Here is an 18,612-nt window from a genome sequence, read left to right on the forward strand (position 1 = left end):
AAGTAGGAGGCGATGATCTTGCAAAATGAATTAGAAATGGTCTCTGTTTGACGACAGCCTGAGAAACGAACTGAACAGAAACCACAGTCACACCACTAACCTTTCTACGTGGCTTCCAGCCCTACCTGAAGGAATTATTTTCTCACGAAACTCACGTACCTCAATGATACCTGTACTTGCTGGTGCAAAGATTGGAACACCTAGTTTACTGTTCAAAATTAAATATTTTAAATAAATTACTATTAATTTTTAATGGTTTGAAGATCCTGGACTTGCTCCTAATAGCTGATGACATGTTCCCTAGAAACCTCGGTGGCAGGCTCCAGTGCTAGGAGAAACCCAGACCACTTTCCCCATAAACACCAAAACGTTAACTCCTCAATACATTTAGAGGTATTAGAATAATATCAGCAACTGCGATGCTTATTAAAGGGGTAAAAATTAAGCAACAGGCACTATGGAGAAGGGTTCTGAGAAGGCTTGTGTTTATGAAGAGCAGGTGCATGGCAGGTGAATGTGCGTGACATAGAATTCCTACTCACAGACATCCGCACCCTCACACAAAGCTTGTCGGCAGCTGGTTAAGGCTAGCTGTTGATGAATCGTTAGGAATGGAGCAGAGATTGCCAAACTCATTCCATCTATTTTCTTTTTAATAGAAAGCATTTCTGACCAGTATGGTTGGGGAGTCCAGCGGGAATCCAAGAAGTGAAAGGTCACCGATTAATTTATAGTCCTCAGCCAAGGGGGAGCACGAGGTTGGGGGCAAGAGGGGGAGAAAGGGAAAGGAAAAAAGACTCCCCCCCACCTCCTTTCTCGGTTGTAGCTGCAGGATCAGTCCTTTCCAGGGATCTTTAGGAATTATGAAAAATGAATCATGAAAAATAAAAAAAAAAGCCCTACAGAGTAAAAAAGAATAAAATTATCTAACACCTCAGCTGCACATCATTATAGAAAACTGTGGGCTTTTTATACGCATTACAGTAAGGCAGACATCCCCTCTAACAGACTCAGTACGACGGATCAGTAATTGTTTTCATACACTTTAATTAGAAAAACTCAGATGGCTATGAATAATAATGGAAAAGAGAGACTTTTGCACTTGAAAGGTTGAAGTCAATCAAGTGTGAATGACGGCAAAAAAGAAAAAAAAAAAAAGACACCAATTCATCAGCCCTCTGTTGTCTCGCCGCGACTTTAATCATAATTCCTGATTGGGATTCAAGAAGGCAGTAAGCAGAGGTTCTTTGTCTGCCTTCACCTTCCATCAATTAACTCTTCCTGAAATATAATCATCAACCTCACATGCTCCTCTGCATCTTAATCTGGGCCTCCAAACCTGTAAGTCTTGCCCCATATGTGTTTAAGTAATTACTTTTATCTACCTGCATCTTCTCATCTATAGTGTACCCAAATTCTATCGCGGGGGGGGGGAAGGTTTGGTATATAAAATTCTGATGGGCAAGAAACTCCCAGGAGGCAAAGAGGAGAATATCCCTAAAGGGAATCTTGAGGATCTAGAAATTCTGGTGGGGTTTATCTGTGCATGTGTCTCAACAGAGAGGTTGAGAATGGAAGCCTCCTTCCCGCACAGGCTACTGGAGGGCCCCACAGCGGCTCTAAGACACTAGAGTTCCTGTGCCCGAGCCCATTCCTCCCTCTCCTACTAGTTTCTAAAGGTTTTCACTCAAACTTTACATGTTTTGTAAAGAGCCATAAATATACAGCTCGTGGAGGAGTTCTGCTCAATAAGGAAAAGGAGAGTTGGCTAAAGGCAGAGTTCCTTCAACACTTGCCTTGGCATCCCCCTTGTTTTCCAGTCCTATCAGACTATTCTAGCCACAGCATCTGATGGAGAGCTCAAAGTCATGGGAAGGGCAGTCACTCAAGTGTGCTGAGCACAGTTCTATGAAGACCTTCCCTTTCACTACGTGCACTGGAGCATGTAGGTGTATGAGAGGACACGACCTGATTGCAGCCTAACCAGAGCCATCCCGGATGTGCCCAAACCTCAGAAGCCCTCAAATAACTGGATGGCACCACCTTCCCCTACGGAGAAAACGCACGCATGCAGTCTTTCCTCCCTCCCACCTCTCTCCCTCTTCCCACTTCTCCATCCCAGGCTCAGAAGCCAAACAAAAAGTTACAGGTTTGGCCAGATGACAGTACACAATTGGTAAAAACAAGTACATTTTCTACATTTCACTATACCACCATATAGACTGCATATTCTCATAATCTGTACACCCACAGACATCCAATGTTAAATAATGTCCCCAATACTCAGTGTATAGAGGGGACCTGAGACTGTTAAAACAGACTTTTGGGGCACCTGCCTGGTGCAGTCGGTTGGGCAACTAACTTTTGGTTTCGGCTCAGGTCGTGATCTCGGGGTCATGGGATCGAGTCTCGCATTGGGCTTGTGCTCAGCACAGAGTCTGCTTGGGATTCCCTCTCCCTCTCTCACTGCCCATCTGCATGCACACACACTGTCTCTCTAAAATAAATAAATCTTTAAAAACAAAAACAGACTTTTAACCTAAAGTATAACAAAGCTTGCTTTAGTAAGAAAATTCAATTAATTAGAGCCATTATTTCCTCAGAATTTGGGTCTTCCAAGATTGGCCTTGGTGATGCAAAGGGCAATTCCATGGTAATCTTCTAGATACCACATATGATCTCCACCCCCACCAGAGTATGCAGAGTTGGTGGGAATGTAGGAAAAAAACAATCATTTGATCTGGGGTGCTGAGAGTCAGGAAACAGTAGCTCTGCTATCTTCCTAACAAGAGGTCTCATGTATACAAGAAAAATGTGGAGTTCTGTTCTGATGCTAGAAATCTTCAAGTTTAAGCAGTTCTCATAAATAACAATAGAAATAAAAGCATTCCACACTGATACTAAAAGTCTTAAAGCTTAAGCAATTTTAAAACAACTTAGTGTTGAGAAGGAAGGGCCTCAAGTGACTCTCTGCTCACCCATCCATTTGACCATCATTCACTATATATTGTACAGGGTCCCTGTATTGCATGCTTGCATTGCATCACAGTGAGACACTGTCCTTGTGCCCAAGAAGCTCACAAGCCAGAATATTAACCTTTTAGACATCATAACCTCAGAAAATCTGATGAAGGCTACAGATGCCTAAAGAAATAGTTTCACACAGAGACTACTGCAGATAATTTCAGGAAATCACAGGCTCCCTTGGGGGAAATTCCATGGACTCAAGTTAACTATCTTTAGATAGTCACCCAGAGGTGACCTGGGTTCATAAATACCTAGGTTCCTACCTCTATTGGGTTCACCATTGTTTTGGATTATGATTTGATGCCTTTCAAGCTTCTATCAGGTGAGCTGGACCCTAAAGCCCCAAGGACACTCCTTATAAAACCCAGAAGCTTGGATGTGGGTCTGGTCCCCATTATGATATTTGGGAGGGATCACTGGTATTTATTCTTTCTTGGTATCTAGGTATTCTTTCTAGGGTATCTTTCTGAAAGGCTCACTATTCCAAGTGAAAAAATACATTTGCCAAAACCTAGACTCCCCAGGAAGCCTCAAATCCTTCACTTTTCAGTGGAAATCAATAGAATGAAGAACCTCAAGTGGAAGGAAAAAGAGGCAAAGCCTCAGACACAGGCCTTCCTGATACGGACCTGGCCAGTCTCTACATCCTTGTGAGTAAGGAGTTGGTTAGGTTCAAAAAATGAAGTTAAAACCCAACGGCTTCCAGAGCTAAGCATTCTAGCTGGTGGTGTATGTGAAGGCTGCAGTGGAAGTCAGGTTGCTCACTTCTGCACCCAGTCAACCGCTGGGCCTGCCAGCAAGTCTCTGGACTTCTGCAACCAGAGAACCAGAGCGCCTCTTGGCAGCAGGGCCTCAGAGCCGTTTTCCCTTCCTTTACTACCTTGCAAATGCGCCAGGCTGGGCACTGGACCATGGAGGTTAGAGGCCTAGTTCCTCTCTCTGTTTCCTTTCTAAAATGTCTTCTTTGTGGTTGTCTATCCCCCCCACTCCTTTTTTTTTAAACCTAAAACTCATGAGGAAAAACTGCAGGGCCACGTTCACATTCGTGTGGACCAGAAACCAACATAGTCCTAACCAGAGTTTAAAAACTAAGAATGAGAAAGACAAAAAAGAAAAAAAAAGGAGGTGTGTGGGAGAATAGGAAACACAGGAACAGTTAACACACACTCACACATACATACACACAGGGCAACAGAAAAGAGAGTGGAGAAGGAGAATGGATTGGAGAGAAAAGCTTCATTAGACTCAGAGAGGCAAGCAGTGGCAGTATACCAAGGTCACTTCTAATTTAGACCATCTAATTGGCAAACAGGCTCCAAATGGCTATCATCTCACAGGGCTTGGAATTAATGAAGCCCGATTATTTTCATTACCTTCCTCTGAGATAGGGACAAAGTGAGAGAGCTGGTACCCACGCAGGTGCAAAAGCCCCAGGGCTGGTGGCCACCCGCTGCCCCAGTTGGAGGGGGGGGCAGCCAGCCAGCCTGTCCCAGAAACTCAGAGATGCACAGGCACACGAGCACAGGGAGACCTAGACAATGACTGAAAGAAATCACAGGAGACAAACTACGGCTCCTGAGTGGGGGGAGGGCGAGGGAGAGAGACACGGATGGAGAGAGGGAGAGAGAGAAAGCTGCAGGCAGTGCAGGGCCAGAAGCAGAGAAGGGAAATCTGTGCGTGTACAGCAAATACAGGATAATTAAGAACTACCAAAGGGAGAAAAGATGAAGGGCTAGAGAAAAAGGTGTTCCTGGGCTGCTCAGGAGCCCATCTCCAGTATGAGGTTATATGTTGTTAAGTGACCGAGGAACAAAAACAATTTCCCCATATTAATGCTCCAGGAGCCCAGTGGTGTGTCCTGTCACTTAGAAGGACAGTGATCAATTAGAATAATTTAAGAGTATTGAAATGCATGGTAGGTGGTCTTTCCCATTCTCACGCAGGGGCCAGAAACATGTCCCCCCTCACCCTCACCTCTCCTTCCCCAAAAAAGTGGGAAAATGAGGGTATAGAAAAGCAACTGCTACATTCCCACTACCAATCTGAAATCTCTTAACTTCTCCGTAAGTAGGTGAGAGTTCTGTGGAGCCGACACTGGGGGCAGCCTGCTTGGTCAGGTCTGGAGGGGGCACTTGTCTCATCGCCCTTAGGCTTTATAGATTTCCTTCTTTCATATGACGTGTATAAGGACAGTCTTTGGAGGTCTGTTTCCAATAGGCCAAGCAGAATGAAGTGCTGCGGATGCAGTTTCCATAGTGGAGGACCAGAGCTGCAATTGTTCCCAGTGGAGAATATTTTTCAAGCCCCTTCATCGGTAAAGAGAAGGGGGCCCATGGAAGACACAGATATGAGATGCAGAGCATAAGCAAGCAGCTGTTACCATAGCAACAGACATATTAGACACTGCAGGTTCCTGAAAGCTGTCTGATAAGGTATTATTAAATGAAGCCTCCTCAAAACACTCTCCATTTACAACTGAACGGAAAGACATTGTGTAGAAAGTAATCTATTTCCATTTATCAGGGAGAAATTTACTTTTAGAAGGACTGAAACCCAATTCAAGCCAAATCCTGCGACCTTGGACCCAGACAGCAGAAAATGTTTATCAGAATTTATAGCTTTCGATACCCTGGACATACCCGATGTCTACCAAGAATTGTCTACTGGGTGGGTTTTGCTGGCTTTTCCTATTCTGCAGCCGACCGCAGCTAACAGTCAAACCATCTGGCAAGGAAGGAGATTCACTCCTCTCACTGCCCTTCATCCTAGCCACTCAGGGACAAAGCCGATGTAACTTTCTCCTCTTAGAGGATGAATGACCATACACTGGCCATTCCTTAACGACGTGTTTTTAAAAATGTAGCTCTGATTTGGGGGCATTTCTCTTCATGCTGTCTTCCGAGTTTTCTGCTCCAGTTGACCAGGAACAAACAGATATATAGTCAGAAAGCCCAACCAATAGTTTCCCATGGCCAATTCTCTAATAAAATTACAGTAAAATACCCTCGAGGGGCATGATTTTAACCACAGGTTTACTATAATCACTTAGTTGTAAAACAATTGAAAATTCCATTTTAACACCAAACTTTCCAAAGGAAGAACAGTGGCATCTGTTTTGATTCATCAGGGCAAACTCCAATCTTCAAACAGGATTCTGGGTTCACCCTAAGCTACAGCCACAAATTCCCCTCTAACCCTGGTTGCTCATCTTTTCCCACTGAACTAAAGGATCAAGGTAGAAATGTTACATCATCTCAATGCAAACCATGCTCATAGTTTGAAAAATCAATTCAATACTGACAGCCATGCAGTAACTCCATCTTCTCATGTAGAGAGTACCAAATCATCCTTACATATACCTTTAGGTAAAGAGTGAAACCCTTATATGATTACATTTCTCATAACTTTCAACTTTGTTTCTGAATCCATTAACTTTCTCTGTTGCTAGCAAAGTGACTTCTTATAATCAGTACATTTCCCACAATGTGCACACTTTATTTTTTATATATTATTTTTATGTCTACATTTCTAATTATGAAAACAATCCCACTTATAATTGCGCCAAAAATAATAAAGTACCTAGGAATAAACTTAACCACAGAGGTGAAAGACCTGGACTCAGAAAACTATAAAACACTGATGGACGCCTGGGTGGCTCAGGTGGTTAAGCGTCTGCCTTTGGTTCGGGTCATGATCCCAGGGTCCAGGGATTGAGTCCTACACTGGGCTCCTTGCTCAGCAGGGTGCCTGCTTCTCCCTCTGCCCGCTGGTCCCCCTGCTTGTGCTCTCTCTCTCTCTCTCTCTGACAAATAAATAAATAAATAAAATCTTAAAAAAAAAAAACACCAATGAAAGAAATTGAAGACAACATAAAGAAATGAAAAGACATTCCATGCTCGTGGACTGTAAGAACAAACACTGTTAAAATGCCTACACAACTTGAAGCTATCTACACATTTAATGCAATCCCTATCAAAATACCAACAGAATTTGTCACAAAACTGGAAGAAACAATCCTAAAATTTGTATGGAATCACAAAAAACCCTGACTTGTCAAAGCAATCTTGAAAGAGAAGTACTGGAGACTTTCCAGACTTCAAGTTTATATGACAAAGCTGTAGTACTCAAAACAGTATGGTACTGGCACACAAAAAAAGACCTACAGATCAATGGAACAGAATAGAAAACCCAGAAATGAACCCATGACTATATGGTCAATTAATCTTCGACAAAACGGAAAGAATATGCAATGGGAAAAAGACAGTCTCTTCAATAAATGGTGTTGGGAAAACTGGACAGCAATATGCAAAGAATGAAACTGGACCATTTCCTTACATCATACACAAAAATAAATTCAAAATAGATTAAAGACCTAAATGTGAGACCTGAAACCATAAAAATCCTATAATAGAAGAGGCACCTAGGTGACTCAGCTGGTTAAGTGTCCAACTCTGGATTTCAGCTTGGGTCATGATCTCAGGGTCATGGGATTGAGCCCCGCGCTCAGTGGGGAGTCTGAGATTCTCTCTCTCCATCTCTCTCTCTGCCCCTTCCCCTCCTCCACCGTGCTCTCTCTCTCTCTCTCTAAAATAAATACATCTTTTTTAAAAAGTCCTGTAAGAGAGCAAAGCAGTAATTTCTCTGACATCAGCTGTAGCAACATTTTTCTAGATATGTCTCCTGAGGCAAGGGAAATAAAAGAAAAAATAAACTATTAGGATTACATCAAAATAAAAAGCTTCTAACATAGCAAAGGAACAATCAACAAACCAAAAGACAACCTACTGAATGGGAGAAGATATTTGCAAAAGACATATCCAATAAAGGGTTAGTATCCAAAATACATAAAGAACTTAAACAACTCAACATCCCCCCCAAAAATAAACCAATTAAAAAATGGGCAGAAGACATGAACACAGACACTTCTCCAAAGAAGACATACAGATGGCCAACAGACACATGAAAAGATGCTCAACATCACTCATCATTAGGGAAATGCAAATCAGAACCACAATGAGATACCACCTCACACTTGTCAGAATGGCTACAATCAAAAACACAAGAAAAAGCAAGTGTTAGTGAGGATGTGGAGAAAAGGGAACCCTCTTATACTGTTGGTGGGAATGCAAACTGGTGCAGCCAAAGTGGAAAATAGTATGGAGGTTCTTCAAAAAGTTAAAAATACAACTACCCTATGATCTAACAATCCCACTACTGGGTGTTTACCCAAAGAACACAAAAACACTAATTGGAAAGGATATATGCACCCCTCTATTTATTGCAGCATTATTTACAATAGCCAGACTATGGAAGCAGCCCAAGTGTCCATCAATAGATGAATGGATAAAGAAGATGTGGTGTGGCGCATATATACACAACGGAATATTATTCAGCCACAAAAAAGAATGAAATCTTGCCATTTGCAACAACATGGATGGATCTGGAGAGTGTAATGATAAGTGAAATAAGTCAGAGAAAGACAAATACCATATGATTTCACTCATATTAAGAAGCAAAACAGATGAACAAAGGGGGGAAAAAGAGAGAGGGAGGCAAACCAAGAAAAAGACTCTTAACTGTGGAGACCAAACTAATGGTTACCAGAGGGGTGGCGGGGGTGCACTGAGTAACGTATAGAATTGTTGAATCACTATATTATACACCTGAAACTAATATAACACTGTTAACTATACTGGAATTAAAATGCTTTTAAAAAATGTCTCCATTTCTGTAGAAAACATCTCTGTTGTCTGCTGTGGGAAGATGAGGTACACAGCAGTTTCAGTACAAGATGCCAAGTGCAACAGCTTTAGGGAGCACATTTCTCCTACATAATTATGTTGTCAGGAATTCTTCTAGAACAGGGTTTATTAGCCTGGTTCCATGTATGAATTTTAAGGTATTCTTATGCTCCCTGGCATTGTACACACAGTTTTGTATATGCAGAATCCTCAACAGTGGTCTTAACAGTTGTTGTCCAGCTTTACTGTGCATAGGATAACCCAGTAAGGCTATGGAATCACTTTTATTGGAGTCTCCAAAAAGGTTGAGAATCACTGCTTGAGAAGGTGCTAGTTAGTGAGTAACATCCAGAAATATCTTCGGGATCGGTGCCCCAGAAACACAGTAGTAACACCTTGTCTTTCAAGACTCTGTTGGTAAATGAAGTTCCTAATGACCACCTGACTCAACTACGTGCAATGTACACTACTTTTGCCGCTATAAAAAATGATAAACAATGGATATTTGAAATATAATTTATATTCTAGTCCCTAGTGATATATAAATGACACCTACTGTTTAATGTAAACCGGTCATACAGATCACTATAGCTCATATTTCCTAGACCAGATTTATATTAAACAGGAAAAATAACCAGCTGAGCAAAAGAAAAATGTCATTAAGTATTGAAAATGTTTCCCACATCTCCTTCTGTTCCTTCAAGGTTCCTATGGTTCCAGGCCAACAGTGGGAAGTGTGATGAGGCCTGAGAAATTCCCCTTGGTGTTTCCAAGGTTGGTGAGAATGCCAATATAACATAGAAAGCCACCCATCCAAAGAAGAAGGTTTCCACTCTCAATCTTTTCACGATGTTCACCAGTCTATCTGAAAATACCCACGGAAAGTGAATTTATACTTGAAAGATCTCTGAAATGAAACTTATGCTAGGTTACCTTCAAGTTTCCCATTGGCTGCTAAAGTTCTCTTAACCAACTGAGCCACCCAGGCGTCCCAAAGTTTTTTTTTTTTTTTTAAAGGTTTTATTTATTTATTTGAGAGAGAGAGAATGAGAGAGAGCACATGAGAGGGGGGAGGGTCAGAGGGAGAAGCACACTCCCTGCAGAGCAGGGAGCCCGATGCGGGACTCGATCCAGGGACTCCAGGATCATGACCTGAGCCGAAGGCAGTCGCTTAACCAACTGAGCCACCCAGGCGCCCTGGCTGCTAAAGTTCTCTTGATGCCTTATAAGTTCCTCACGACTAAACATCACTTAGAACACTATTCATTCATCTTGCATAACGAAATGGAATGGGAAACGCCTAGAGGTTATATGCCTGTGACCTGCACGTTATAACGTGGAATTCTCTAGGAAGAATACCTCTCTGGGAACAGACGAAAAGGCAACCAAATTAATTTATTCCACTACTGAAATAAGTTAGAGGTGAGAATAATTCTCTTGGGTAGTTTTCCCTCTAGTGATCGGGAAAGGGCTTGCACAGCTGTCTCATCACAGACAGAAAAACCAAGATATTAGTATGATCTGTAGTATTTTGAAAAGTTTTCACATTACAATTAGATTTAAATCTTTACCCTAAACTTTTGGGCCGTGTCACAGAAGTCACTCAGAGCCAGACTTTTAAAACCTGTAGGTGTAGCAACATCATGTTCAAAATGCAAAGCCCTTGTCCACGAATCAACACGTGCTATCCCACGGGCCATTTTCCTCTTCTGAGAATCAACGTAGTCACTTGAGAAACTCCCACATTACAGGGTCACATTTGTAGCATTGGAAAATACGGGCTCAAGTTTCAACTCTGCCGCTTACAAGTGGAATCAAGTCAGCTAACTTGTCTGAGTCTCGGTTTCCTCTGCTGTTAACGTAGACACATCAAACTCTTATTCTTTGAAACAAGGCTGTTGTGAGGATGAAAAGAGACTAAGCGCAACCTAGAACATGACCTACTTATTAAAGGTTTGGAGAGTCCGAAGAACAACTTCTTCACGTGAATGGTGAGTTAATCTAGACCTCTGCATCAGACCAGGAGGGGGGACGATCGGGGAAGGTGGGCAACACAAACATGCTCAGTGCTTTGGGCCACGGTCACACCACGGCCATGCCGAGCTGAAGGCGGGTACAGGAGAACAAAGGTCACAGAACTAGGATCACTTCTGACATGTCCAACTCTACACTGGCTTTTTCATCCAACGGCACAGAATCTTGTCCGTGTTCCTCCATCACCTGTGACCTCTGGGGAGAGCGACGCCACGGGTCTTACCGTCATTATGAGTTTCTCCACGCAGTCAGGCGCCACGCTGTGGAGGTGGGTGAGGTGCAGCTGGAGATGGATCTTGTTGTTGAGCATGTCCTGGCACAGGGGGCAGCGCAGCATGGGCTGCACGGAGTGCTGCGTCATGGCATGCACCCGCAGCCGGTTGACGTCGGCATTGCTGTACTTGCAGTAGGGACACTGGTACATCTGTGGGGAACACAGCCACCCCTCCGGCTGAATCTCCAGTTCCCACCGGTGCCTGTGTCTGCCCCGAGCCCGCCCACCCGAGACTGCGCTTCCCGCTGGTGTCTCCAACACTCCCCCCACCTCCCGCCCGGACCAGCAGAGCCCCTTCTGGTCTCACCTGCTCTGGTTTGGTCTCCTCTGATGTTTTGGGTCGCTTTGAAGAGAGAGGAGATTCCGAGCTACCTGTGAAGGAGATGCGTTTGGAGGTTGCAGGAGAATCTGTCAGCTCCTTCTCTGCTTGGCTGGACGACGCTGGAAGAAAAAGCAGAAGATGCGATGTAGCAGCCAGACCAGGCCAGCTCCCAGAGGGTTTGTGTTGGGTGAAAATCAACATTCATTTATAGCACAGGATTTTCTTGAAACACCAAAATTCAAGTAGGATGAGCATCCGGACTGACTTATCAAGCACGCCGGAAAAGAAGCAAGTGTTCCTTTTTCCCCCATGAATTTCTGTCACTACTTCAACAACTGAACGCTAAGAAAAAAAGATAAAGAAATGGACTAAAATGCTTGGGGCTGGATTAAGCTAAATTCAGTGTATGGACTTCTCCCAATCAAGAGACACTCTGCTGGCCTATGGGGGGCAGTAGGGCTGAGAATGGGTGGGAGAGTCTCACCAGTTGCTTTGCCAACCACCAGTCAACTCAAGAACCAGACACACTCTGCTTCCACAGATGTAATCAACCATGTGCTCCCAACTTTACTGTCCCAACTTTACCGCTTGGAATCACAGCACAGCACGTCACAGGGGGCATAATAAGTGTGACTTGAGAAAGGTTCACATGGATCTGCACACAAATACTTGGGGGAAAAATCAAGTTTGGGTTTAGCAACCTGCTTTTGGGGAAAAAGTAATTGAAGAATGGAATAGGTAGGGCATGAATCCAACTTAAAATCTAGCCAATGCTCCAAGCTCAAGCATTTATTCAGAGTGGGCGGTAAGGGGGAAAGTCTTCTATCTGCTTGCCCAAACCACACCCCATTCCACCAAAAAACAAAACAAAAAAACCAACAAAAACCACTAATTAATGAGGAGAGTCACATGAGACTTAAGTAGCATACAGTGTGGGTAGAAGGGGTTCTCTGAAGCATGGAAAAGGGTCTGGAAGATTTTGACGAGAAAACTGCTGGGTTAAGGGTTTAACCAGGATAAGGCGGGAGGTGGGGGGGCTCTCCATTGTAACAAATCCCAACATGGTTGGATTTGGTCATTCCAAAACCTGGTCAGTATTCAAGGGTTGGTTCTCTCACTTGTTTTGGACGCATAACTTCCTTTTTCATAATCTGCTAAAAATGATTAGTAAAATCCTGAAAATGGTAGTGAGAAATATATACCCGTTCCCCTCATTGAAAAATAATTTGACTCGGCATTGAGGTCACTGGTTTAGAAAGCCTAAGTTTTGCTCTTTCATAAAACTGCTGCCCGTCTCATCTGGTCTGGTTACCTAGCTTGTGTTTCCACTTTAGGCTCCACTTTGAAATCTGTTCTGACATGGATACCAAGATGCTGTCATTATAGATGTGTGCTTTAATAAACAATTTTAGAAAATCAATTTTATTCATTAAAATCATAAGGCCACAAATAATTTTGAAAAAAAATTGCTAAATGCAGGAAATATTCCAGGAAGTTAATGCTCTTCCCAGAATGCACATCTTGTGACCTTTAAACCCCAGTATCTTGGTAACCTGGTCTACATAAGTTCGTAGGGCATCTATTATTTAAAAAGTACAAGGACAAGCATTTTACACACAGACCCCTCCTCCTCTCAACACACACATTCATAACAGTACTTTAATCTGTCTCGAATCGACTTCAAACCCATTTTGCTCTTAATGGGAGTTATTCATTTTCACTTGAAAGGTAATACATGACGGCTGGATATTTAATGTGATGGACTGGCTGCCGATTAACTACGTGCTGTAACATTCTAGACCAGTTCCCCCACGGCCCACTTCCCATCTCCCGGCCCCTCAAGGAACCCCATGTCACAGGTTTCCAACCTCACAGTGTGATGGGCTCCTATCTGAACACTCCCACAACAGGAGTCCTTAACTGATGGTTCAGGGACTTAAGTGCCCCCCACTCCCAAAAGGTTCCTTATTCTCCATCATTTTTCATTTTTGCTTACTGGTTATCCTCTCCATATTAACAGTTCAAATGCATTCTACAGAGGGGGTGAGTGGAGGCATGAGGTGATATTTCAGATGCTTATTTGGTATAGCCATCCCTTCCCCATTTCTACCTCCAACCTGTAGGCACTGGATAGTCTCTGTGCTGAGTTAGGAAAGAGCCGCTATCTGCTCCTCCTCCCACTGGAGGCAAACCAAGATAGAGATGCCATTCCAAACACCCAAACACCCCGTCTTTTTGTTAGTCTGCCTGACCTGAAAACAACACTCTCTCTTATAGGACCATGCACTCTGTTGTAAATGCTCTCTGTCTGCCACTAACCCCCTTCAGAAAGGTTGTCCACTGTGCCACTGCAGGGCCACGTGAGTGGATGAACGCAGAGGCTACGACCACCCAACTCATCTCACTCGCTGGGAAGCGAAAGGCAAACACAGGGTAGCCCAGTGAGGCGTTAGCTTCCTCGTCCGACAAGAGTCCACCCTCTCCCTTCAATGTGGAACGCATGGTGAATTGTGACGAGGTTGCAGAGGTGAGAATTCTGGTTTCAGAAGCCACTATTCTTTCCCCCCGCATGGAGCAGGGAACTTTTATCACCTTTCTTTTTTTTTTTCAAACTCTCAAACTGCTCTGGAATTCTAAAGCTTCCTTTGTGAGCTCAAGCTAAGGAGTCCTATGAAGTGTTTTAAAAAATAAAATCAGCATGATCTCCCTTGTTCCTCTTTCTCCGCAGTAACACACCAATATGAAATACTGCACCTGCTGGTGTAAAAAACTTCTGGGGCTCATCTCCCTTCTATCCTGGACAGCCTGCATGTTTATTCGATCTGATCTGTTTAGAAGTGGACATTAGCCACCTGCAGCTCACTAGCTCGTTCCCTGAAGATAAAGCTGTGCCATTCTTGTAACAGATCCTATTAACACCCGGTTACAATCCCATTGTGTTTCCCTGGGTGATGTAGGGATTGCTCCTAAGAGTTAGGTTAACTAGGCCGACAGCCCCCTCCAAGCTTGACCCCGGACATTAAAATGTCAATCTCTATCAAGACATGGCACCGAGGTCTCCATACAATTTCTGTAGACGTGCAAACAGTTGTGCAAGTTCTCCATCAGCATGCTGGATGAGGGTTGACTACAGGCCACAGACAGTCTGAGGTTTCCTCAAGCTGCTTCTCTCTGAACTACTTCAAAAGGGCCAGAGTCTCAAAATCAATTTCTATTTCAGTTCTGTCACCAGCATACATTGTAGGCCTAAGTAAATGAGGTTGTACGAATACCAAGAGAGAAAGTACTGTGGTTTTCTGCTTTGAAGACTTTTCTAAACTTTAACTTAAATTCTAGGAGAGATGTCACAGTCTAGGAAACATTATTTAAAAAATCAATTACTGGTCACTTTAAGGCCACTGTGACATCACAGTAGTTAATTGGAAATACACGTACTTCAGAGACAAGCCTTAGTTTAAACAGTGCCTGGAACCTTTGGTTATATAGGCAACCAAAAGCCAAACAACTTGAAGGGTTACTACCTGTAGTGGGTTTTATAATAATGACAAAATGAATTGGAAACAATCTCGGTCTCTTACAACAGGGCATGGTCAAGTAAACAATGGCAGAGCTACTCTACTGGGTGCTAGAAGACATTATGAATGATAGCTGTGACCCAATGTAGAAAGTTCTTGAGAATGCTGATCAGAAGAAAAATAAGATAGAATATATATTACACCATGATACAGCTATGGAAAAAAATAGGTACTAGAAAAGGAGACTAGAAGAAAATGACTGTTATATTTAGGTAACGGAATCATGGACCATTCTCCCATTTTCTAAGATTGCCAGGTAGTTATATTATTTTTAATATTATAATTAAATAGCTCAGCATTTAAATTCAACTGTCCATGGAAACATTGATATTTGGATCCATACTGTGTGAAACATCGGGTGGTATTTTTTTTTTTTTTTTACTTTGCTGGTTAAAGCAATTTTCTCATTTTTGGCAGCTATGTCATACAAAAATATGTGTTAAATCTCAACGAATCTTCCACAGGCAACATGCTGGGCTCCTGGCACTTGGAAGGGGATAGAAATGTGGCAAGGACCCACGCAAGGGCATGCGCTACAGATTACATACTCTCTAAAGCCAGGCAGATGGAAGAGTGACACTGGGATGGTGGGTCCAACCCCTACCACGGCCTGATAGGATGTTAAGCTGTGCATTCCTTCCCACACAAACTTTCTAAGGAGTGAAAAAGCACTTGCTTGTTAGGAATTATGGTTGTCCCACCCAACTTGCTGATGAGGCACAGAAAGGACCAGCATGTCCTTCTTATGGGGTATGAAAAATTACAAGTTGCCTTTCCGGGCCAAAAGCCACCATTTCTCCCCTTAAACTCTGATGGGCTGGCCACCAACTGACAAAGACAAATACGAGGAGAGTCAGACCCGATTCATGACTCTCTGTCTTACTTTCCACACAGGAGGCAAAACAATTTCATCCCAAAAGGAAACATAGTAATCAACGCATGGCTTCCTTAGGAGAGAAAATCATTCGTGCACAGAGACATCAACTTCCAGATTACCTGTGCTTTTAACATATTTGTTTGGAAAGTATTTAACCTCTAAAAATAATTATTTGAAAAGGTACCCCTCTTGTCATACTTAATTAGAGGAAACGGGAGAAAAGGAGCACCAACCTGAAATCATGCCAGTTTTCCTTGCAATTTTCAAGAAATGGTCGCACACAGAATAATTAAAACAAGCCAAGTGAAGCTTCATATAGGAAGTGACTTACTTTAAAAAAGAGGTTAAGAATAGTATAAACTTAGGGGGTTATAGAATGACCAAGTATGGTTGAAAACACAGCCTCTGTAAGTTCACCTGTTAGAACCAGTCTTCCAATTCCAGTCCTCATTATTGAATTAAAATCTGAGTCACTGAGATTTCGGCCACAGAAAACTTAAAAGACGTATTCGCAATGCCATAGACCACCATGGACTTAACGCCCGATTTGTTACCTGGTGATGTGCTCTGTACAACTCTGAAGCCAGGCAAGGCATGGAGTTGCTGCCTCATGAAAAAGAAAACTTAAGAAAAACTGGAAATGAAGAAGTTTTTACTTCCTCCAACTACAGCCAAGACATCAACAAAAATCCAAAGTATGAGTAATTTCTGTATTTCATGAGCAAAATTCATCACATCACTCAACACACCAATGGGGCTGTTGGCATGGTGGATATTCTATGCCAAAGGCCAGCCTCCCTCTGGCCTGCGACCTCCCTTGGGGAGACCCTGGGCATGCACTGAGCTGTTCATGTTGCTGGGAGGTTTCTTCTGCATTTCTTCTCTTCATGGTGGGGTGGCAATTGGATTCTCCTCTTCCTTATGGGGGCCCCAAGGTGAGCCCACTGAGGGCCTAGGCTGCTGCCCGACATTTACCCCTTGTGGAGAAGCCAAAGGCAGCCACCACCTCGTCTCAACCGTCAAACTCTTAGCTGAAGTACCACTGACAGCCCCTCCATCTAAACTTCCATCTCCCAAACCAGCAACATAATGGAGGAGCCAATTAAATGATTATTAATTCATGCTATTTTCCGTAAGCCAGAGGTTCATCGCCTTGTGTTCCGTAAACCAGCTTGCCACCTACCCCAGAAATTTACAGCAATCTTTCCTCTATCTCCACTGACTAGGGGGAAAAAAATTAACACAACTCCGTATCAGTGTTTGAGTTGGGATAACTACCCCCAGCACACTAGACTCAGAAGCTTCACTAGATCTGAAAATGGTCATTTCAGCTCATAATTACAATGAAATGAAAGGTACAGTGTGCTCTTTCCATAGCTCTTCTCCTTCAGCTTCTCATGAGCCTCAGACTTCCTCTAGACAACAAAAATGCAACGTTATCGCAGGCTAATCTGTGCTTCTGGACTTTGTGATCTTTATACTGTCACTGAAAGTGGAGCTGCTCTGGCCATTTGCTTGCAATTCCTTCCCCAGAGGCCAGGGTAGGATTTCATACTCCCATCTCCTATGGAACTACTGCACTTGATCAGTGGCCAGAGATCTGGCTAAATTCTCTTCCTCCCCTAATACAGAGAACACCAGTTCCTCTAAAGGATTTGCTTTGCTGCCAACTTGGTCTTTAAACATGCATGGTCTCATTCTGCCTCCAAGCACTTAAAGATGTTTCAAAGAGGAATCGGAGGCATGCACTGGTTACACACACCCAGGGGGGTGGTCTCTGTGCCGTGGGCTCCTCTCCCTTCCCTGCTCAGAGGTGTGGGGTATGTCTCAAACTCCAGCGCAGTGGGGTTAAGAACCTTCTATTCAGACACAGTCTCATTCTCTGTAACTGCAAGCTACTCTGCTTGTGTATGTCCCTGGAAAGCATTTTAGAGAAGTACAACCACCTACTCAAGAGGTACAAGAATAGGACTAGATGGGGAGAGTAAGACATAGTGGAATCATCAACTTACCAGACATGTCTTTCTGTTTCTATAAAGGGTTTCAGAGAAAATCTGAGTAATAATACTACAGATGGGTGTAACTTGTACTCAGGGAACCGCTACTTATTTTTCTCTTCCAAGTCAGATGTGAACTAGATAGGCCAACACTTTGGAAATGCAGAAGATCTAGGTACTGCTGTTGCTATTATTATTATTGCTGTTGTTGTTATTATTTTAATGATTTTCTTTTTGCTTTTTATTTGGAAAGAATTACAGATTCACAGGAGGTTGCATGAACAGTACACAGAGGCCCCGTGTCCCCCTCCCTTGTGTTTCCCGTAGCCAGTGTTCTGGCAAAGATTTCTAGGCCTTCAATCACTCTTCTTTGTGACCCTGTCTCTCTGACCAAACTTCTCTCTCACTTCCAATCCTGCTATCTGAGATGATATCTGCCAAGGCTCAGGCTTCGGGCCTCTTCTAGGCACTTCTGCCTTTCGGGAAAGCTCAGTACCTACTGCACCCAGCAGGGGCTCAGGACCTGCCATTCAGTTAAATGAGAAATAGTTCTCGAAACCTCATGCATGTCACGAGATCACAGCCCCAAGGTTCTCAGACTCAAGTGTGAGTCAGAAATCCCTGGGAGGACTTGTTAAAACACAGATAGCAGGCCACACCCCCCAAAATAGGTCTGATTCAGAGAATTTGCATTTCTAGGGAGTTCCTGAGTGATGCTGATGGCTCACGGACCTTACTTTGAGAACCGCCATCAGAGTCGGGGCT

The 18,612-nt window shown here is 43.3% G+C and overlaps 1 protein-coding gene across 4 annotated transcripts in view; it reads right to left on the reverse strand.

Annotated features, from left to right (window-relative positions):
* ZFHX3 (zinc finger homeobox 3) overlaps positions 1-18,612 on the reverse strand; it is a 266,361-nt gene that overhangs the window by 13,453 nt on the left and 234,296 nt on the right. For all 4 annotated transcript variants that reach the window (XR_013444232.1, XM_036073293.2, XM_078063027.1 and 1 more), the window contains exons 6-7: positions 11,384-11,517; positions 11,026-11,226 (exon numbers count right to left, since the gene is read on the reverse strand). Coding sequence is in view for 3 of the 4 variants with exons in the window: in XM_036073293.2 (XP_035929186.2) it covers positions 11,026-11,226; positions 11,384-11,517 (335 nt within the window). In the remaining variant the exon portion in view is untranslated. The remainder of the gene's footprint in view (positions 1-11,025; positions 11,227-11,383; positions 11,518-18,612) is intronic.

Source organism: Halichoerus grypus, chromosome 15, assembly GCF_964656455.1.
Source record: "Halichoerus grypus chromosome 15, mHalGry1.hap1.1, whole genome shotgun sequence".
Taxonomy (NCBI): Eukaryota; Metazoa; Chordata; class Mammalia; order Carnivora; family Phocidae; genus Halichoerus; species Halichoerus grypus.